Below are 23,821 nucleotides of genomic sequence, written 5' to 3'. Positions count from 1 at the left end.
AGTATATTAAGTCTTAGAACTAGAGCAAGTTTAAGCAGTTATTTCTGATGTAAATGCTTCAGTTGTTAAAAAACCCGATTTATGATTTGTTGTTTCGCTCTGCTACGTAGCATGTAATCAGTAATGCAGCACGCCATTTACCATTTAATTCACTTAATTGGAGTCTGCTTTAATACATTTAAACAAGATGTGTATTTTCCTCCCTTTTCAGTGATCAACAGTATTCACAATCTTTGCCATAAAACCAAGTTAGGCTAAATCTAAGCGATTAGCATTACAGCTGCAGAGCTGTCTCTGTAGCACAACCATGTAGACCATTGCCACAGCAATGGAAGGGATCTTTCCATTGCTGTAGTAAATCCATCACACTGAGATGAAAGATAAGTTAATGGACTGTGGCTTAGTGTCGCTTAAGTGCACCCCTACATGACATAGGTAGGTGTAGTCTTCTTTTTCCAAGGTCCAAACTTCTTGGTCAAGTATAGGTAAGGTCCAGCCTCCAAAGGAAATTTTTAAAAGATAAGTAGTAAATAAAAATGTGAGGTCTGTTAAAAAGAATCTGGTGGTTCAGTATTTTTACACTAATCAAATGACAGCATTTTTGACAGACTATTGTACTTTTTTGCCTAACAAATATTATTTATTGAGGACCTATAATGCTGTAATACAATAAAATATTGATTTTATTGTAAAATTATGCATGTAAGACTTGCAGTTAGGTCTTACCAACATGTCTTAATACAGTATATAAATATAACCTTTTTTGGTCAGATTTCTGTATGGGTTGTATATTTAGATACAAGAATAATATTTTAATTGTAGGTAGCTACATTGGGATGAATCTGATGAACTATGCATGCCTTTATACCAAGAAGAACTAATTATTGCATTACTGTAGTCATGACGTTAATGCTGTAGCATAAAGGCAGCATGGAATCTCCACTTCAGTTTTGCAGAGCCAAAGATATGGTTCAGATCCAAACCAAAACCCGGATCCAGAGGTTCATTGGGGAAAAATATTCTTGTTTTGGCCCATTTCTCCCTTGTAGGTTTAGAGAAGTCATGGTGTTTGGACAGGGAAATTCTCTTTTTGCAAGTGAAATAATGCACATGAATTTCTTTTTATAATATTTTTTTTAAAAAAAGAGAACAATGGCAATTGGAAAACATGAATAATTATTAATTCCTTTGCTAGGTCCCAAAAATTGCTGTTAAGACAGAGTTTAAGCCTTTCAGGAAGTGCACAAGTCTCCTCCAGAAGGACTCTATGACTACATCTACACTGCAGTACTATTTCGGGACACCTGTGGTATCCCAAAATAGCTAGTCCACGTCTTTTGAGTGTGCCCATTATTTTGAAATACAACAAGCTTGCTATTCCGATGTCCCTGTAAACCTCATTGTACGAGGATTAAGGGACATTTCAGAATAGCGATTCATTTCTAAATAAGTGCTGTGTAGACAGCACCAAATCTCAAAATAAGCTACTGCAAAATTGACTCAAAATAAACTATGCAATTGTAGATACTCTCTAGGAATGCTAAATATTCTTATCAATAGTATTCAGTACAAGTGTAATTTGGCAACAAAAGCTAGATTCATAAAAGCATATTAAGCTATCAAGACAGACACCATATTTTGCAGATTTTATTCAGATTAATAAGAAAGATAGCAGCAGGAGCTTTCATGATGGATTGCTTATAGTGGGGGTGGCCAAATTTACCAACCCTCTGAGCCACATTTGATAATCTTCAGAAGTACAAGAGATGCAAGACATGCACAATCTGCCCTGTGCGGTAGCACCTTCTGGGACATGGGGCTAAAGTCCCAGACACCCCCACTTCCTAGCAGGGCAGAAATCTCAACTGCAAACCCCCTCCTCCGGAGTTTGATAGGGGGGAAACAGAGGTGAGGCATGGGTGGGGGGGGGGGGGACAGTCTTCATAAGCCACTCTAACAGTGGAAGAGCCACATGCAGCTCCTAATACATAGTTTGGCCACACTTGGCCTCTAGTATCTTCTAGTGGTGTCTGAATTTGGTTACAAAGCTTCTGAATATTCCTTTAGATGCAAAGCCCTAAAGAGAGTTGGGTGAGAGAGACTAAGAAATGCCAAAATCCCCCCAAAATGATTGTTCTATGATAGTGTCTCTCAAAATGGTCCACGAAACCACTTTGAGAAACCTATTAACTGGCTGCACCACAGTTTGTTTATTTACTGGCGCCCTGACCACCAGGTTCCTATTGTCTCATGGCTCCTATTGGCTCCGCTTCATCGTCTGAAGCCAAAGGCAGCTGGGGGAAGCAGCGTGGCCTGGGCCTCTACTTCCCACAACGCCCCTTGGCTGCAAATAGTGAAACGGGCCAATAAGAGCTGCAAGGCTCCATGGCTGCACCACCGGTAAATAAGCAAACCAGTGCCGCCAGTTAATAGGTTTTGTGGACAACTTTGAGAAATACTGTTCTACGGAGATGTACAGAAGCATGTGCTACCAAGAATATGGTTATGAAAGAGGGGAGTGGGAGGAAGGACAGTGTGGTTGTATCATTTGCTATAACTTTCTTCTGAAACTGGCTTCACTGCCCAAGGAGGTCTTTTGGCATTGATGTCATTGGTCAGCCTTAAGGTTGCCTGAGGTCTGCATTAACATAGATAATTCAGTATCTTTCTGGAAGGAATCCAGATCTTGTACAGCATTTTTTTCAGAACAGTGAGCTGTCATTTGGAGGAAATAATTCTGAAGCAACAACTGAGCCACTGTTTTTACTCATCTATGGGTAAAGGTTGACACAGAGAAAGCATTATTAATATAGTTTGCAGAACATCACAAAAGGATAGAAAGAGCTGAAGGGGAAGAAAGAAGAGACCATAAACAGAAACACTTCTCTCTGGCTTCCAGAGAAGTACAGTAGTTCTAAAGTAGGCAATGAGGGAGCAAGCAAAGGAAAGAAAAAAAAAGTGTGATTTTATTTTTGTTTCATTGTTTTTAAGAGAACATTTTGTAATTTGTTACCCAAGAGTTTTGTTTACTGACATACAACTAGCTATATTTGTTTGCACTCTATTACTTGAATTTTGCCGTACAACAGAAATCAATGAATAATATTCTGGATTTATTTTCTGTTTTGAATCCTCAACATGTAAGGTTTTCTCTAGTGAAATCAGGAGTGCTGTAACATTTAATTTAAAACAAATGTGTCCATCACACAGAAACTTAGAAAATGTTCTTTTTAGAGGTCTAGATTGCAATAATATCAGCATTGCAACAGAGTAACACTGTGACTCTATATGGACAAAGTAACTCACTGGTTGTCCCATGTTTACCACAGTGATATGATTAGGATATATTTTGTACAAAGTATGCCTTGTGAAGTATCACTCAAAGTCTCGATCCGTTGAATATCAATATCCTGTTGGATTATATATGCTGTCACTGTATGCTAAATTATTACGTTTTGCTATGTACAGGCAGTCCCCGAGTTACATGGATCCAACTTACATCGGATCCCTACTTACAAACGGGGTGAGGCAACCCCGCACTAGCTGCTTCCCTCAAGCAGACCAGGGAGACGCGAAGCTAGTGCCTCCCCGAGCAGACCAGGGAGACGCGGAGCGGCTTTTCTCAGCAGACACCTCAGCTTGAGAATAAAGGACTGAGGGAAGTGAGGTGTGGGAGAATAAAACTGAGCTCTGGAGAAATGTTTGGCTAGAGTTTCCCCTACAATATGTACCAGTTCCGACTTACATACAAATTCAACTTAAGAACAAACCTACAGTCCCTATCTTGTACGTAACCCGGGGACTGCCTGTATTACTGAAATTTGTTGGAAAGCTGGAAACACCCACAACCAGTCTTTCAGGTGCAACAGTAGAGAAGTCAGAAAGGATTGATAGCCCATAAAGGGGAATACACACTTACAAAGACTTCCCCAGGAACTCAGAGAGTATGTGGACAATGAGAACTGTTTGACTCACATCATAGCAACAGATCTTTCCAGAATGTGGAGCAGGGGTGGGCTAATGGGCCTCCATGGACCAGATCTGGCCGCTGAGGCCCTGCTGCTCCCAGGCCAATTAGGGCCTGAGGGAGGGGGGAGCGCCTGAAGCCTTCTCCACTCTGCCCCCACTCTGCGAGCAGTGCACAGCGCTTCAAAGTGCTGCGCGCAGGGTAGGGGCAGAGTGGAGAAGGCTGCGCACACTATTCACAAGGGTGGGGGCAGAGCAGAGAAGGCTTTGGGCCCTCCCCTTGTCCCCAGGCCCTAATTGGCCTGAGGGCAGGGAGCACGCAAAGCTTCCTCCTGCCATGCTAGGAGAATGTGGTGCCTTGAAGTGCCATGTATTGCTTGCAGGGTAGGGGAAGAGCGGAGGAGGCTTCGTGTGCTCCCCACCCCCACGCTAATCAGGACTTGGGGGCGGGGAAGCTGCGTGAAGCTTCCTTCACTGTGCCCCCTGGGGTGGGGGAGCATGCCAAGCCTCCTCCAGGGCATGGGTGCCTAGTGGGAAGGGGGGGCGCAAAGAGCTTCTCCTACCCCCAGACTAATCATGGTCTGGGAGTGGGGTAGCCCAGCTTAGGGTCCGCCCCTTCCAGAGTGGCCTGGAGCTACTTCAAAAATTTTTTGAAGTGGCCCCCCAGGCAAAAATGATTGCTCACCCCTGATGTGGAGGAACTTATCAAGAAGGGGAAGGGACAATTATTTAACCTCATTTCCCCTCCATCTCAACACCTGGAAGCATGCCTAGATACAAGATGATGGGGTCAAAGTTAGCTATTACCACTTACTGTTACCTTCACTAAGAGAAATATCCACAAATAGTTTAATAGGCTACAGACTTTACAAGAGCATCTTCAAAATAATGATTTATGCCACCCAACAAATCTACAAGGCAAAGTATTATTATCTCCATTACAGAATTGGCAAATGAGACACTAAAATAACTTGCCCAAGGCTACACAGAAAGCAGTCAGAAGTCCTCAGATGGAAAGTTAGATATACCTCCCACCCAATCTCATAACTGCTTTCTAGTCCATGTTGACCCTGAATAGTATTTTGCTGGTTTTGAATATTAATATTCAATGAGGTAGCTGGCCAGGATGGTCAAGAAATTTGATATTCTGTTAGGTTAACATTTCCTTTCTTCCTGATTTGGATGAGAAGTTGTATCATCACAAATTTACCCCAAATGGGAAGTTTACAAAAATGTAAATAAGTGTTGAAGCACTTCATTTTTCCATTTTCAATTGAAACTATATTGATAGTCCTAATCAAAATGTTTCATTGCAGCTTGTTTGACTATGAACTGTGTTCATCCAGCTACCATGACACTTCATATTCCTCAAGCCCCCCTTCTCCTTTCTGGGCCAGGCATTTTTCATGATGCACAGTTCAACATCAAACTGACTGGAAATGAAATGTTTTAATTCATGAAATCCCATCTCAAAATATTTCATTTAGATAGCAGACCAAAAATAAGAGTGAAAATAAAAACACAGACAAAAGTCAACATTTTTCTGCAGAAACTATTTTTTCCAATGGAAAAAACCATTGAAAGAAAATTCTCAACCAGCTCTAGATGAGCACTGTTTTGCATTAGTAATTGGATCATCAAAGTCTGGTAGCATGACAAACAGAAGGGAAATACCACGGAGACAATGCCCATGGTTCCTACAATACCCTTTGTTCATCTGTAAGGCCACAGATGTAGTTTTCTCTGCATTACCAAAAAAGTGCTTGCTAATTTGCTCAAGTGTGTATGTCTGTGTGTAGAGTACAAAAGTAACAAGGGACAGAGTGCAAAGAGAAATGCAGAATCCCAGAATTTAAATCTCTTTGGAAATCTAAGTTGCTCTTAAAGTATGTTCACCAAGGCATCCTTATTTCTTAAGTTTGTCTTCTCAGATGCACATGCTTCAATTCCCCATTAACATGGTTTTATGTTGCATATAAAGTTTTTTCCATTTTGCTTGCTAACATAACACTCCAATTACAAAAAGTTCCAATACAAGTGAAGTCCATCAGAAAAGGTAAAGAAAAAAAAAGTATTCATTCATAGCCTGATAATAAAAAAAAAAATCAATTTTTTAAATATTTTTAATGAAGCATCTTAAAACAATTTTTTATAAAGAGGTCTATCCTGAAATTTGAACCAATTGTTAATTGTTTAATATAGAGGCAGTGAACTTATGACCCACGAGCGAGATCCAGGCTTACTCTGATCAGGCACACAGCAGTCTCCACTCTGCAAGAGAAGCCGAAAGCCTTGGTGCTCCCTACCCCAAATGAGTTGAGTGAGAGAATGGTTTGTTGTTGTTTTGTTTTGCATTTTTTTTGCTTCTCACTATGTGTGGCTCCTCATTGATTTTTCTGAAAGTCAGTGGCCCCGATCAAAAAAAGCTTTCCCACCCATCATCACTTCATAATGCAGTTCTCTGCAAAGCACATCATCCACTCACCACAGACAGAGCCTCGCACTAGTCTCCTTAAATGCGGTCTCTCAGGGAGGTAGCGATATTTGCATCCAAATATACTGAGGTTTGATGTGTGATCTCCAAAGAAACGGAGCTGGCGGTATCTCTCCCCACATCGGTAACAGAAATTAGTGTTGCATTGCGAACAGGTCATGTGGTCACATCCTTCTGTTCTCTGGATGTGGATCTTTATGAGGACAAGAGAAAGAAAAAGAAAATGTTAATTTAAACAAAAACAGTAAAGCAGGTACTATCTAATAATTACAGGCAGTCCCCGGGTTAGGGACTGTAGGTTTGTTCTTAAGTTGAATCTGTATGTAAGTCGGAACTGTCCAGATTCAGACACTGCTGAAACTGACCGCCAGTTCTGACTTACATAGAGAATCAACTTAAGAACCCCAGGGTCCCCAAGTCAGCTGCTGCTGAAACTGATCAGCAGCTGATTCCAGGAAGCCCGGGGCAGAGCAACTCTGCCTCGGGCTTCCTGTAGTCAGCGCTGGTCAGTTTCAGCAGAAGCTGACTTGGGGACGCCTGGGGCAGAGCAGCTGGGGTGCTACTGGACCAACCCAGCAGCACCCCATCTGCTCTGCCCCAGACGTCCTGATTCAGCCGCTGCTGAAACTGACCAGCAGCGGCTGAATCAGGACCTGGGGCAGAGCAGCTGGGGTGCTGCCGGGTTGGTCCAGTAGTGCCCACGGGCGCTGCAGGACCAATCGGCAGCGCCCCAGCTGCTCTGCCCCAGAGTCCAAAACAAAAGCCTGGTCTGCAGGGGGGGGGGGCACACTAGCTGCGCCCCCCCCCCCCCAGCAGACCAGGGACACGGGGAGCAGAGCCGCAGCGGCAGCGGGGTGCCGCGCCTCTGAGGCTTTGCTCTGGCAAAGCCTCAGAGGCAGGGACCCCGCCACGGCTGCGGCTTCAGTCTGGGTGCCTGTGGTCTGCTGGGGACGGCCCCCAGCAGACCACAGGCACCCGGACTGAAGCCGCAGCCGCGGGGGGGTCCCGCGCCTCTGAGGCTTTGCCAGAGCAAAGCCTCAGAGGCGCGGGGGAACCGCCGCTGCTGCCGCTCCAGTCTGGGTGCCTGTGGTCTGCTGGGGACGGCCCCCAGCAGACCACAGGCACCCGGACTGAAGCCGCAGCCGCGGGGGGGGTCCCGCGCCTCTGAGGCTTTGCCAGAGCAAAGCCTCAGAGGCGCGGGGAACCGCCGCTGCTGCCGCTTTGACTGAAGCGGCAGCAGCGGCGGTTCCCCGCGCCTCTGAGGCTTTGCTCTGGCAAAGCCTCAGAGGCGTGGGACCCCCCCGCGGCTGCGGCTTCAGTCAGGGTGCCTGTGGTCTGCTGGGGACTGTCCCCAGCAGACCACAGGCACCCAGACTGGAGCGGCAGCAGCGGCGGTTCCCCGCGCCTCTGAGGCTTTGCTCTGGCAAAGCCTCAGAAGCGCGGGAACCTGCCCACTGCTGCCGCTTGGGTCCCGGTGCCTGTGGTCTGCTGGGGACGGTCCCCAGCAGACCACAGGCACCGGCACCCAAGTGGCAGCAGCAGCGGTTCCCGCGCTTCCGAGGCTTTGCTCTGGCAAAGCCTCAGAAGCGCGGGAACCCGCCCGGTGCCCCTCGTCTCCAGCAGACCAGGGGCACCGGAGCAGCTTACGAACGGAGCTTTCTCGCCCCGACTTCCGGGGCGAGAAAGCTCCGTTCGTAAGTGCGGATCCGACGTAAGTCGGATCCGCGTAAGTCGGGGACTGCCTGTATCTGGAACGAAGGTCAGATGAAGAGTCACTACGAGTGATTCCCAGAGAAACAGTCACCTTGCATATCACAGCCATTCTACTGGTAACATTATCATCTTCAATAACTGGTCAATGAAATTAATACATGGTTTTGCTGCTCCACAGACAAAGTTAATGTTGGATTACCTCCCCATTTATATGCCCTCTTTTATTTATTTATTTTTTTAAAGAGAACATTCTTTTTGTACCCCAGCTAAGAGCTCAATGGAGTTCCCCAAATAATCCAAATGTTATTGCAGTTTTAAAATAAAAGCTTTGGTGATTATTCAGATACTTTATTCAATAAGTACAACTATGGTTCAATTTAAAAAGTACTGAAAAAACCTAATTTAGAAAGGCACCTTTCCCTGTCTGCTGATCTGTCATTACCCTATTCCATATTGAAAACGCAAGTGAGCACCAATCTTGCCTGGTCCCAAGCATACTGGTCCCTACTGCAACTGCTGAACTCCCCTATTCTCCATCTTCATTGACATCTCAATGTACAAATTATGGAAGTTTGCCCAAAGATCCTGCACACTGATTCATACACAAGGAACCACAAAATGTAAAAGATCAGATTTGGTACATTCTTTATTTTGAAGAGTCAACTGATTGAGAGAAACATACGAGCCACTGAAAAGTGCTTTACATGTCCTCATCTCCTTCCACAAATATATATATACACCTCTGATTCTTGCCCCTTATACTTAGGGTCACCTCTTCAAATGGTCTAGCATCCAACTTTATATCACTCAAATCGCAACTAGAAACCCAACTCCACCATTGCCCTGTCTTTACCTTCCCCACCCTGCACCACTGAAGTACAGCAAAAACTCACAGATACAACAAAATGTGTTATCTTTGCTTGAATTTTAAGTTACACTTCAGATCTCCTGCCTCTACCCACTGCTCTCTTTGGATTATCAGCCATTTAAGGGAGGGATTGTCTTCCTATGTCTGAACAAAATCTAGCATGCCTTAGAAATAACTAACATGAACACTGAAACCCCTCCCACCTTTTTTTTTTTAAAATGAAAAGAAAGTCTGTCACCTACCTCCCCTTCGCTGCTAGGAGTTCTCTGATATCATTTGTGATCATTTCATGTCTCTCAGAAGATTCACCAGGCATTGCTCAGGTCCCCCACCCCCAACCCCCTTTTTTTTTTAAATAAAATGAAAAATGTAAATGCTTCACTTGAATCATTTTTCAGCCCCACCACCCTCCCTAAAGCGTATCTGCAAGGTGAGAGGCTCGGGACTGGGACAATCCCAGATGCGGATGGAAGAGGGATGTACCGCCAGCCGGCTTCTTTCACCTGTATGGTGACTGTCTCTTTCCCGCATGGCTTTATGAAAAGCAATCCCATTCCAGGTACATCCCATTTTCCTGATACAACCAAACCCTGACCTTGCTTTAAGTTAGGATCAGAGGAAACTACTTATGAATTTGGCGGTCCTAGCTCTTACCATTTAGGAGGGGTTCTTGAAAAGACAGACAAAAGCATGGTATCAGCTCAGAGATCCTCAGTGATACTATCACCACAGAGAGCAGTAGGTGGTGCAAATCATCATTAGTGTCATATTCCCTCATACCACCACTTTTAACCACTTACAGCTAAGGCTGCCCACCACTGTTCAAGAGCATCAGAAGTGGAGCCATATGTGGGGGCCACCAACGGTGAGAACCTGCCTGATCATCTGGTATCCCATGCATCACAACCCCTCCCAGAACCTGTGCTCCAAAGCCACTCCCATAATCCTCACACACACACACACCTTCCTTCCTTTTAGTTAACCAGCATTTTCAATTTAATGGCACCCTCAGTTTCTCCAGCATGCTAGAGGATGCTAAAGAATTTTTGCTGGATCACTTTGAAAGTGCATCATTTACAGAGTCAAGGGTCAAACATGTTTCACTGAACAGAATAAAGGATGCTTCCATCACACTACCACCCAATTTTTATGTTGTTCAGTTGACTAACAAATTTTTATTTTTATTAAAAAAAAAAAACACCTCACAAAACAAAAAACATTTAGAGTTCTGGATCCCAGCCCCTAGGGACTGTATCAGATCAAGCTAGGCTCACCAATTAACCTTCACAGTTACATGCAGTACTCTTCTCCCTTCCCTACCCCATTCCCCAGGGGGAAGAGTGGGAAAGCAGGAGTCATGCACAGAGCTTTTAAGCTGGCTGACTACAAATGCTGCCTGCCCCAGCCCAGCATGTAAATGTGTAACCACTGGGATTTTCAACAGTTACATATTTACCTAAATAAACACATTTTAGCATCCTTAGAATAGGCCTCAAATCTGAAAACCACTAAAGAATATCCTGAAAGAAATCTCTGCCTGCAAGGCTAAGGAAACTATTCCTGAAGGTTCATTCTCACATCTTTAAATATCCTTCTATAAACACACTCAACTAAACCAATAAAACATGAACCATTCACATATTTGAACTGAGTCACTGCATCATCTTATTGTGGTTATCTGTGTCTTCCTCCATCTTGCTGTCTTAAAAGCTGAAACCACACAAGCACCTCACAAGACCTGAAACCACACAAGACTCCCACAGAGTTGCCTCCCCCCCACCCCACCGTGCTGCTGCCGCCTCCGAGCTGAGCTTGGGGCAGGCTGTTGGGATGCAGGAGGGGGTTCTAGGTACAGGCTCTGGGAGGGTGGGTGGCAAGGAGGTAGTACCACAAAACTAACATCCATGGAGAGTCAGCTTAAAAGCTGGATCTCGTCACATATTGGCTTTCTCTTAGCACCCACGTAGCTCTGGTTCAGTGGTCATTTTCCCCTCACCATCTTGAGAATACTCCAATGGAGATGGATTATTATGCAGCTAAAGGTTGGGGAAAAAAGTGACGGATCAGATGTCATTTACATGTTTCTATCCTAAACAGCAAGATTGTGACATACAATAGACACCATGAGGATTGTGCAGCCCTAGAAATGTACTTTGCTATAATTAGCACATTTCAATTGCTCGATACATTTAATTTCTTTGTTAATTTCTTTGTGTAATCCTCCTCTCTAACAGAGATGGAAAATGAGAGCAGCCAAACACAAGACAACTTGAATCTGAAGAATCTATTATTGGCCTGCCCCTACATGGCAACAAGCACCTCCAACTCCCACTGCAGTCAAAGAACATTCTTCATATTACAGATTAGGCCTACCTAACAAGTTTATCCAAGAATCCAATGATGCTTTATAAAAGGTGGATAATTATACCCTTTTCAGAGATGGGCAAATTGCAACAGAGAATGACTTGGCCAGGATGTCACATTGAATCAGTGGCAGAGACTGAAATAGATCCCTAAGCTCCTGCTCTAAACAACCACATTGTTTATTACATAGTTATAAAATAACCAACATCTACATTAAGGCTGTCAAGCAACTAAACATTAATCATGATTAATTATGCTCTTAATAGAATACCACTTACATATTTTGGATGTTTTTCACATTTTCAATTACTGTATATTGATTGTATTCTGTATTGTAACTGAAAAGTCTATGATGCTCACTTTATATTTATTATAAATATTAGCACTGTAGAAGTAAAATAGTATTTCTCAGTTCACTTAAGCCCTGTAGTGCAATCTCTATCATGAAAGTTGAACAAAGGTAGAACTGAGTGTGTGGGCTGGGGGATGGGGAGGGCACATTTCTCCTGAAATCCCCAGCAAATTCACATATTCTACATATGACACTTCAAGTGTAGCTGCTGTACAGTAAAACAAGAAAGCAGGGGAATTTTGTTTAACCACACTATTTTCAGAGTTTTTGAAAACTTATGTTAAGAGGAAACTAGTTGACTGCTCTAGACATCTCTGCCTGAAATAAACCTAGAACTTTACACCAAGAAGCATATTGGTGTAACTATTCAGAAAGTCACAATGCACTAGATACTCCAGAAACAGAACAAACAGGATCGGTTAATAAAAAGTTAAATTATTTAGTCATAAATCATTTAATATAGAATCCAAAGAAACTTCAAGCCTGCCATTTTAATTATCTTTTACAAATATTAAAGGCAAAACATAACATACCATGGGTTTTGATCACACATGTTTGTGGCTGCTTATGTAAGTACATCTTACAAGCAGCAACTGCACCTAAACAAATGTTTCTGTCAGATGCATTAAAAGTGGTATTCACTCACAAAAAAGTTACGGTGGGATTAAAGTTGTGGCAACATGATGATGCCTTGTGCTCGGTGTACCTTTCTAGAATATGAAACTCTAAGATACCTACCTTAAAATGTTGTAAAACAAGAAATACTCCCCATATATCCCCCAAAGGAGCACTGTCATAACACTAAAACCCTCACAAACTTCAGAAAAATCAAAACATTGTTTAAGGAACACTTTATTGGCACTATGTTGGCAACAAAAGGCCTCTCTCTACTACACAGTGGATTGATACCACAGCAATCAATCCACTGACAGTCAATTTATCGCATCTGCTTAGACTTATCGGCTACGTCTAGACTGGCCCCTTCTCCGGAAGAGGCATGCTAATTTCTAACTTTGGAATAGGGAAATCCGCGGGGGATTTAAATATCCCCCGCGGGATTTAAATAAACATGTCCGCCGCTTTTTTTCCGGCTTGGGGAAAAGCCGGAAAAAAGCAACTAGACTGGCGCGATCCTCCAGAATAAAGCCCTAATTCCTACCTTCCATGAACATTTGGATTTTTTGGTGGGAAAGGGAGTTGGTGGAAAACACAAAGCAGCAAAAACACAGCCATTCAAAAGAAGATCCAAAAGGAAATACAGAAACGTATAGCTGTATTGAAAAATAAAATCATAATATGTTCTCGATTCAACGTATACCACTTTGATCATGTTTGCTTAAAACAAACAGTAATACCCTGCTCCTTTTAATACTTAAGCTTTACTACTTTTTTCAGTATCCTGATTTAATGGCTGATGTTGATTTTACTATATAATAAACATTACTGCCTACTAGAATATGCAAGAAAACTGATTTAATTAAGTACAGGTTGAACCTCTCTCAACCGGAGGAGGACCAGAAGCAGGAGCCTTGTGGGGGTGGGAACCAAGCTATGCTGGCTGCAGAGGGACCAGTGGCCGTAAGCCCTTGTTGCAGAAGTCTGGCTGAGCAGTGGTAGGGCAGTTGAGCTCTGGCACAGCAGCGATCATCTGTGGTGGGGCCAAGGGCCCCCAATGGCAGGAATGAGCTTCTGCAGCAGGGCAGGCAGGGCCAGGAGCCCCAGCAGCGGGACCAGGGACTGTCATAGCAGAGCATCAGGGCTGGTGGGGAGCTAGCCAGGAAGCCAGGCCAGGAGCAGAACCAATGGCAAGGGAGTGAGACACGACCTCCCCTTGTCTGGCAAAATCCCTCATTCGGGACCACTCAGGTCTCAAGGGTGCCAGACCAGGGAGGTCCAACCTGTATGTCAAGAAAGAAGGTACTGGACCTAGAACAAGTTAAGATTCATCAAACAGAGCATATTTGCTGCAGATTCTCCTCCTCCCTTTGTTTCTCCTCTCCTTTCCCAATATGCATATGGGATATTCATCTGCTTCAAGATATCCCACTACTTCAGATACAATTTTTATTTTCATAAAAGTTACAAGTGCTATTTTGTGGTGCATCTCCACTTTCCTGAGGTCATTTTCTGTACTATGAGATCTACAGATGAAAAATAATACATCCGACTAGATGATAGTATTATTGATACTTTGTACTACAAACACTGAGAAGAGCAGAAACATTTTAATTCTTTAAGTAGTTATTGTTATTACTTCATTGACTAGATTTTGCTTAAATATTTTGATACAAACTTTTCAGACTCTATAAGCTAAGAGAACTCTGTTCTCCTCCAAAGATGCATGCTGAACAACCAGAATTCCCACCCCGATATTAGTGCAGCTTTGATTTAATATTATGTTGTTACAGGAAAAAAATCACTACCAAAAGGAATTAACAAGAACGACCTACAGTAAAGAGAGTACAGTGTCAATATTTCACTTTAAAATGATAACACAAAACATTCAACTTTGAAGACCTGCCGTATCCATCCTGTGACACCATGAAAAAAATTGTTTAAGCAACAATCACACTTCCTCACACACAGATTACAGCTCAACAGAAATACACAATTCTTAAACATCACTGAACTGCAGACAGGGTTTTATTAAAGTTTCTTTTCCACACATTTGCTTGTCTATGAAATGCTACAGCAATACTTCATAATCCACTTCCCTGAGAACTGGTAGATAGGTCAATAAAAACTCATTTGTTGACAGAGAACTGTCTAAAACGAGGGTTTGCTGTAGAATAAACTTTCAGTTAAGAGAATTTCATTAAATTTCTTCTGTGAAAGTGGCAACCTTCTTCTACAGTTCAGATGAGACCAAGGCCAGAGGCTCTTCTTAGCACAGGTGACTATTTTCATTCACCTGATTTTCATATTGCTCTTCTGCTACTTCCAGCATAAGAAGACATAACTTTTCCTTAAGGTATTGTGTTTTCATTCCTATTTACAAACAATGGGAAGTGGTAGTGATTTTGAAAGAAGACATACCTAACTAAGGGCAGCTCTTGATTATTTGTACTATAGGCAGTGGCTGGCATTGGGAAAGTAGGCAGTTCTTAAAATTCCTTCAAAGACTCTATGCACTAGTCTGTCGTCATCATTTTTCAGTTAAGAAAAATAACAGCAAAAGACCACTTACCCTAAATATTTCTGTGTTAAAAAAGCACACTCATAACACCTGACCTAATCACCAGGGATCTAGGATAGGGAAAACTTTCCCATAGGAAAGTGTGTAGGAAGTAGAGGGGAAATCTTGTGTGGGAATGCACTGGTATGTTGGGGATAGGCGGGAGGAAGATACTAAGAGGGCAAGGGGCAAAATTGTGCTTAGAGATTTGACAGGGTAAAGGATTGTGAAAAGTTCTTTCACAATCCAGCCACAATGCAAAGCAACTGTAAACCCAGTTCATCTAGCTGATATTGTTTGGCCTATTTGCGGTGTTCTAGGGTGAAGTAAAGTATAGATACCGCATTCTGGGAACAACCAGAATTCCCACCCCGATATTAGTGCAGCTTTGATTTAATATTATGTTGTTACAGGAAAAAAATCACTACCAAAAGGAATTAACAAGAACAGGATACTGGCCAGTAAGTCTCCTGGCCAAATCCCAACTCTGGCGCCCCAGCCCCTCCCTTCCCCAACCCTCTACCCCCCACTCCACATACCCAAATCCTCTATCCCCCTCCTGTACCCATATCCCCTCCCAGATCCGGCACCCCATCCCCTACCCCAGATCACAATCCAACCCTCTGCACCGTAGTCCAGTGCCCCAGGACAACTGCCTCCTTCACCCAACCTCCCTCCCTTACCCAAGCTCCCTTCTGCACCCAACCTCCATCCCAGACCCTGTACCTCCTCCATTAATATGCCACCCTCTACCACTTTCCAAATTCTTGGAGTGCCCCTCCCCCCCATCAAAAATTTTTGCCCACCCGATTTAGAGGGATACAACATTTCTTAAAGATCTATTTTTAGAATAATCTTGTCTTCATGTTTATTTGTAAATTCCGAGAAATTTCATTCTGAACTCAGAGAATAAAGCACAAGCACCTCTTGTTAAATTCAAAACTCAATCTTATTTATGCAGCTAGAGCCCTGCACCTCCTTAATATACATCCATTATAAATTTGCTGAGATGACAAATAGAAGGCTCTGTCTGGCTAATTATTTAGATCATTCAAATGAAATTTTGAAAGCTTATGTTGTGTCATAATAGAGGATAGCTTACCTTGCACTTTGGACATTTCTGGGCATTTCTTTGCCCATGTTCAATTTCACTGGCCCAGTGACGCAACAACTTGTCTCCCTTTTTGTATTCTTTACAGTTAACACCTTCATGCCAGGGAGAGTGGCACTTAAAACACCAGACAAATTGGCAAGTTGGACACTGGATCTGCATAAACACAAGTGAAAACACAAATTTTCAAGCTGGGCATTGAATGTGTATGGAAAAAACTACCACCACCACCACCACCACCACCACCACCTTTATAATTAATTTGAATTAAGATCTCAATTTTGTATGACTGTTAACGTCAAACAAACCTAAAAGTTTGATGAATAGTTTAAAAAAGCATATCAAAAAGTGGCAATTTAAACTGTATTAAGAAAATGTTAAAGCTACATAATTAATTACATGATTAATTACTCAAGATCAGGAGACAACAAAGTCCCCGGTCAGGTGCTTAACAGTCCCATTGAATTCAATGGAATTACTCAAATGTTAATTGTTTTGTTGGACTGAACTGAAGTTATTGTTGCACGCACAGTTCTCTGACCTTTTGTGACTAAGCAGTTCAATACAAATATTAGTTATCTGATAGATAACGTGTTTCATAATAGCACAGCTTTTTCTTTGAACTTTAATACAATTTAAATGCGTTTCATGATGAGTAACATTCAGTATTTTTTCCTTTCACATTCTGATTTGCACACAGATGTGGTCACAGCTTTATAGATTTACATGACCTCATTTTCACTACCTGGTACCTTGTGTAGTATTCTCAGTTTAGGTACACTCTCAGTTAAAAACTATTTTTTATCTGCACAGAGCAAATAGTACCTAGAAGCCCCAAACCCATTGTAGTAGGCACTTGACAAACACAAGGGTCTGGTCCACCCTAAGTTGCACCCATTTTAATGTGAGCTGTGATTCTAAACCAATTTAGCTAAAGAATTGCAACTATGTCCTCACACAAAGGTTTCTCTTGCCCCCAATAGCTTTACAAAGGCAAGTTCAACTAATTCAATCCATATTAAATGTACAGAACTGCATATGGCTTAACTCAACCACTTCAACTGTGTGTTTAGACTAGCCCCTAAAAAATATGAGCTTCTGCGGTCTTCCTACAGCTGTCATTTGATGGTGTTTTAAGCCACTTTTCACAGGTACAAGTATCTACCACCAGGGCTTGACAAATTGCCGTTTCTACTTGTCTGTGGCAAGTAGGTTTCAGCCGGTTGCCCCATTCACCGGCGGCACGCGCATGCACAATGCAGGTCTTGCGCATGTGCAGTGCGGGACTGGTGAGTAGATTTCACCGCCATTTGTCAAGCCCCGTCTACCATAAACCAAAAAGGCAGAGAATCAGTACCAGAATTCCGATGGAGGTTATCCTCTTTATATCTATTTTAATATTTTTAGGAGTTGCCATGTACAGGCCATCCGCAAAAGATATGTTCCAAAAAACTTGGACTTACAGCAAAACAACTTAAAGGGGAGAATTTCTCTCACAGCTGACTTCCATTTGTGCAAACTAGGGTTTTTTTTTTTTTTTTTTTTTTTGCATGACTTAAGAGCAGGAAATGGAAGGACTTTTAATGCATCAGTTCCTATAAGCATCAATGATATTAGTGCGGAACAGATGTATACCTGGGGTGACTTATAGCGGGGATGCCCTGTATTACATATTCTCTCTAACAAGTACAGTCTTCCTTATGCATAATTCAAAATATGAAACTGTTAAACTTTGCTGTTAAGTTAGATAGCCTATATGAAATTATTTAAAATTTGTGTGTAGTAGATTATGTAAATTCATTTACTTAGTACTTTTAGTGTACATTATATTCTAGTCTTTGAACATAGTAGTGCTCCATAGTCCTACAACAGCCTTCACATTACACATAACATTGAAAAAAAAAAACCACAATATAGTGCATTTGGCAAATAAGTATAAAGAACTATTGTAGTCCTCAAGGAAGGCAGTACAAAGATTGTGAGAAAAGAGTTAATATTAATAGGAATGTTTCCATCACATTTAAAAAATGAAAGCTTTTTTGCCTGTAAGTACTTCTCTGCAGCAGTTGTAATCCAAGTATTTCAGACAGTGACAGTGCATGAGAACATGAAAGTCAGACTCACTGACTGATTTTCAATATCCAAGATTTAAAAAAACAAACAAACAAACAAACAAACAAAAGCAGATTTAAAAAAAAAAATTAGGGGGCTATGCCCATTTGGTATGCTCACCAACGCCCCTCTATCCGCTGCAATCAGATTGTGGTCTCCCCTCCTACCCTTGCTGCAGCAGGAGGGCCACCATCAGCCCTTTCTGAGCCAGATGGGGGCTGGATCACAGGGCCTGCCCCAGGATTGAGGCCAGGGACAGGATGCTGAAGCCAGATGGGGGCTGGGCTCCTAGTGAGGCTTTGTTGGTCAGGCTTCATTGTAAATAAAGTAAAATATTATGTCTAACAAAAAAGGTTTCAATGTTGTCTTTATTCATGGCAGGGGTGGGGAAACTTTTTTGGTCAAGGCTTAAAAGAGAACTAGATAAATTCATGGAGGTTAAGTCCATTAATGGCTAATAGCCATTATGGGTAAGGAATGGTGTCCCTAGCCTCTGTTTGCCAGAGGGTGGAAATGGATGGCAGGAAAGAGATGGCTTGATCACCACCTGTTCGATTCACTCCCTCTGGGACACCTGGCATTGCCCACTGTTGGCAGACAGGGTACTGGGCTAGACGGACCTTTGTTCTGACCCCATATGGCCATTTTTATGTTCTTATGACACATTATGCTACATTTGTGATTAGTTTGTGATCTCCACTCCAACATTAATATGTAGCCATAGAACCCTCTTCCAAAAATTGAAGACCTCCAGCAGGTGGCCAAGCTTGCAAGGAGGCCTCAGACCGAGAAACACTTGGCAATATATCAGTAAGGCAGTAACTTGTCAAGGCTCTAACCAATCAATTCCAAAATTTCAAGGAAACGTTCTAGGGACCAGTGGCCAGAACTCTATGTTAAACAGAAAAATAAGTTAACACATGATGCCCCCATCAGCTCTTCTTCTAACAACTTCATGATATCTCTGCAATTGTGTACCAAACTCGTTGATAGCATTTATGATTTACTCCAGCAAAATACACTGTAACCCTGCAAAGCAGTTTGATCCTAAATCTGCAACCAGACATCATTATTCCAACATTTTGATGAACTGAACGTTTCTTCACACATATGTGCAGCTTGTTTTAGGTTTCCCTATATATAGGGAATCAGAATAGACAATATAAAATACAATAAAACCTGTGTTATCCAGCACACTTGGGGATTAGGGCATTCCAGTTGTCTGAAGGTCCCACCAACCCAGGAAAAACCAATGGACAATAATAGTAAAACTCAAGTTTTTAATATTGGTAGTTTTGAAGTGTGAGGCAGTTGGTTTCACATTTCTATTTTGAGTTAAAGATGATTAGTACTTTTTAAATAAAAAAAACTTAAGCCAATCATGGTAAACCAAGCCAGGCCTGTGCGCCTGAAGATATGAAAGTATTATGGCTGGGGGCAATGCCAGTTAAAGTTTTCTGGTTAACAGAGTGCCAGATAACAGAGGTTTCACTGTACTTTGTTATGTAGAATTCAGAAGTCACCCTTGCTATACTGAAGGTTGAAAAACTTCTTCTAAACTAACCTCTAGTTTCCTGACATTTTAAAACATGACCTTCAGGCTGAAATTTGTCATGCATAGATATATTTCCTACTGTTAAATGCTCAAAACACCATTTCCCCTCACCACAAAATAGTTCCAAAGCTGATCAGTAAATAGAAAATACCTTAACAAATAATAAGTCTGAAAAAATTGATTTTACAAATGAGAGGCTAGAAACAAAAATCCCAAACTAAAAGACAAAAGACAAAGGATTATTCACTCTCCAATGATAACCCAAAACATATAGAGGGAGAGCGGAGAACAGGAGACTATGAAATTTCTTCAGAATGGAAATTTTCATTTGAGAAAATTGTCTAGCTCTTATGGTTATAAAGGAATCTTTAACAATTAACCAAAATGAAATCCATTGCAGTGGGGCTTCATAACTTTCATAACTTTCCAAGCAGTGGCAAAGTGAAATTAAAATGTCACTGGGAGTTTCACAGGGGTACACTGAGTAGCAGTGGTAGAATTGATAAGTTTCACATTACTACTTGGTAACTATTAGCAGAAAAGCAGATACTAGAGTCACACAAAGGGAGATGGGAACCCAAACAACATAGTTCAAAGCTAGACAGAATACGGGAAATCACCCCAATCCATACCAACAGGATGAACTGGGAAAGCAGAAAAATGAAGATCCAGCAGCAGACAAAGAACTCAAAAAAGTGGAGTGTGAATGAAAAAATATTCCATATTTAAGCCATATCTTCAATCTACCTCTCCTTTTCCCGCCTCAATTTCCACTCCATTAGGGATGTGAATGACTAGTCGAATATCCGATAAGCATTTGCTTATCGGATAGTCGATGCACTAGTCAGCTGGTCCCCCCCACACCTCACCCTTGCTGCCTCTATCAGAAAGCAGCAGCAAGAGGGCAGGAGGAGAGGAGGGGATGCTTAAAGCTTCAGCACTACATGGAGCCCAGGGTTTGCCACTTTGAAACGCTGCATACAGCCCGGGGCCAGCTGGGAGTACCCCGCTAGCCCCATGCTCCCCCCGGCATTTCAAAGTAGCAGTGCTGCGTGGAGCCTGGGGTCAGCTGGCAACTCCCCACCTGACCCCAGGCTCTATGCAGCACTACTGCTTTGAAATGCTGGGGGGCTAGCGGGGTACTGCTTGAGTCCCCTGCTGGCCTGGGCTCCCCGCAGTGCTTTCCCCTTTGAAGCGTAGCAACAGCAAATTGCATCAACTATTTGATTAACCAATTAATTGAAATTTTACATCTCTACACTCCACCGCATTTCTTTTGCTGTTTATCCCTTATTGAGACCATGCCTACACTACGAGATTAGGCTGAACTTATTAAGGTCAGTTTTTAGCACCCAATTTTGTAAAGTCAAAGGTGCATGTCCCCACTGTGCGCAAGAGCTCAATGTAGTGCATCCCCAGTAGGGTGATTAATGATGACCAACAGCGTTACACTGTGGGTAGCTATCCCACACTTCTTGCTGCCTCTTTACATTCTAGGCTAGGATAAACCCAGTGCAGCAGGTGGTTCTGGGTAAATAATGTCAACTTCACATGGTGTACTTAGCTTCTCACCCACTTCTCCCTACCCTACACACACATTTGAAAGCAATGGCAAACAATCTTTTCATACCCCTCTTTCCCTGGTTATCTGTGCAGACGCCATAACAGGGCAAGCATGGACCTTGTTCAGCTGCAAAGTGCTATAGCAAGTATTGCAAACACCTCACACATTATGCTGCAGTATATCCAGAGCCTAGGTAGGAGCAAGGAAGAATTCAAGGAGGGCATGAACACAGACATGTATGAAACCATAGAGCGGAGCAAATGGCAGATGCTGGCAGCAGTCAATCCTGTTAACACAGCAGAATGCTGGTTCTGGTGCCATGAGAAGCACAGACTGGTGGGACTGCATAGTTATGCTGCTATGGGACGATCAGCAGCGGCTGCAAAACTTTTGCATGCATAAAGCCACTTACAGGAAAGCTTGCAAATTGCTTTTCCCCCACCCAAAAGTTCAGGAATACCAGAATGAGACCCAGTCTGACAATGGAGAAGCAAGTGGCAATAGCTTTGTGGAAGCTTGAAATGCCAGACAACTCCCAGGCAGTTGGGAATCAATTAATGTGGAATGAGGGAAATCTATAGTGGGAGCTGCTGAAATTCAATTAGCCAAGGCAATCAATACTCTTCTGCTACAAAGGATAGTTGCTCTAGGAAATGTGCAGCACATAGGGAACACCATTGCCGCAAAGCCATCCACTAACTGTTGTGGGGTAATAGATGGAACATGTATCCCTCTCGGCATCTGACCACATTACCAAAGAGTACATAAGTCACAAGGGATACTTTGATGGTGTTGCAGACACTGGTGGATCATAAAGGCTGTTTCACCGATATCTTGCGGGATGGTTGAGAAAGGTGCATGACACGCGCATCTTTAGAACTCTGGTCTCTTCAGAAAGCTGCAAGCTGGAAATTTCTTCCCAAACCAGAAAGAAACCATCGAAGGCACTGAAATGCCAACAGCGATCCTTGGAGACACCACTATACCCCTTGTTCCCATGACTCATGAAGACGTACACAGGAAGCCTGGACAGCAATAAGGAGCAGTTCAACTGAACGCTGAGAAAGTGGAGAATGGTCATGGAATGTGCTTTTGGATGTTTAAAGGTAAGGTTCTGCAGTTTAACTAGGTTAGAGCTCAGTGAAAGCAATTTCCCATTGTTGTAGAAGCCTGCTGTGTGCTCCATATCTGTGAAAGGGGGGAGGGACATTTTATGCTGGGGAAAAGGGATTGAGGCTGGTCACCTAGCTGCTAACTATGAGCGGCCAGATACCAGGGCAATAAGGAAAGCCTATCAAAAGACACTGGAAATCAGAAAGGCTTTGAAAAACAGTGTTGTGACTGGCCTGACAGCGATATGATAGTAATATATGTTGTTCTTATCAAGATGTCCCCTGCATTAAGTGTGCAAGTCTGTAACCTCTCACCTCCTCTTGTAAAACAAGCAATAAAGATAGGATTGAGAAATCATGCATTTTTATTTAGGAACACAAGGAAGCAGAGATAGAAAAGGAGTTCAGGGCAGGAGTCCTGGGGTGTTGGAGGGAGCACGGGCAAGTGGCATATTACAGTACACCTGCTCAGCAAGTACAGGTGTGGGAATGACAGCCTTCTGTTCTGGGAGTCAGCCCTGGGAGGTGAATGGAAAGCTGCCCTTGTCTCCTCCTCCCCTCCCTCCAATTCTACAGTGCCTGGATTCTAGGGCACCTGGGAAAGGAGATTATGGAACCTGTTGACAAGGGCAGGTAGTTCAGCATTGAGTGGAGGGGGGCTCTGGGTACATCAGCAGCTCTGTTTGCTGCCCCAAGGGACACAAGATCTCCTCCTGGGCTTCACATTTCCTGCACACTTGCCTCTTCCCATGCTCCCTTCACATCTCCTGCAGCATCAGCCTCCTCCGCACATTTAATTTGTGCCTTGTCAATGCAGGCAGATTGCATTTGTTCAGTGAGCATATCATCCCGATTAATTTTTTTTTGCTTCAGATCTGTGCAAGCCAAACAGCTGGAGGAGCTGGGCAGCGGGTAACAGACTCACTCTCTCACCTGCTGTAATGAAAGAAGTGAAGTACAAACTTTACAGGGGATACACTGTAGAATACAAAAGCTAATCTCTTACCAAGAAAGAGCATCTGCCCAACAAAATAGGCATATGTTTTGTACAACACGGAGGGACCCACAGTCACCAGCAGCTATCCCGGGAAGAGGAAACAGTTGTGACAGCAGGAGCTCATATGGTCCTTTTCTGTTTGGCACACCCTGTTTGCTGGGACAGTGCAACTTTCCCTTCTCACAAGAGTCTGTCCGGGTTAGGCATGTCTCACATGGTCAGCATTCATCCCCAACAAAGCATGGCTTAGAAGTGTACTGCTGTGGTATCAGTTACATAGCTTCCCCTACTTCATCCTCATTGCCATGTGCAATATCCTGTGTGATTCGCAGAAGACTGATGATAGGGAACAGATGCTGACTGAATGAGGCCAGAAACCTGGACCTTATGTTGCAATGCTTTGTGTTGCAGTGATGTCAAGCCGCTTACTGCTGGTTT

General features: G+C 43.0%; 1 protein-coding gene across 3 annotated transcripts in view; it reads right to left on the bottom strand.

Annotated features, from left to right (window-relative positions):
• RNF217 (ring finger protein 217) overlaps positions 1–23,821 on the bottom strand; it is an 83,203-nt gene that overhangs the window by 24,458 nt on the left and 34,924 nt on the right. For 2 of the 3 annotated variants that reach the window (XM_006139447.5, XM_075924096.2), the window contains exons 3-4: positions 16,035–16,199; positions 6,452–6,653 (exon numbers count right to left, since the gene is read on the bottom strand). In XM_006139447.5, the coding sequence (XP_006139509.4) occupies positions 6,452–6,653; positions 16,035–16,199 (367 nt within the window). The remainder of the gene's footprint in view (positions 1–6,451; positions 6,654–16,034; positions 16,200–23,821) is intronic. The other variant, XM_075924097.2, reaches the window with a different exon arrangement.

Source organism: Pelodiscus sinensis, chromosome 3 (assembly GCF_052426305.1).
Source record: "Pelodiscus sinensis isolate ZL-2025 chromosome 3, ASM5242630v1, whole genome shotgun sequence".
Classification (NCBI taxonomy): Eukaryota; Metazoa; Chordata; order Testudines; family Trionychidae; genus Pelodiscus; species Pelodiscus sinensis.
This window is presented reverse-complemented; position numbering and strand designations above follow the sequence as displayed.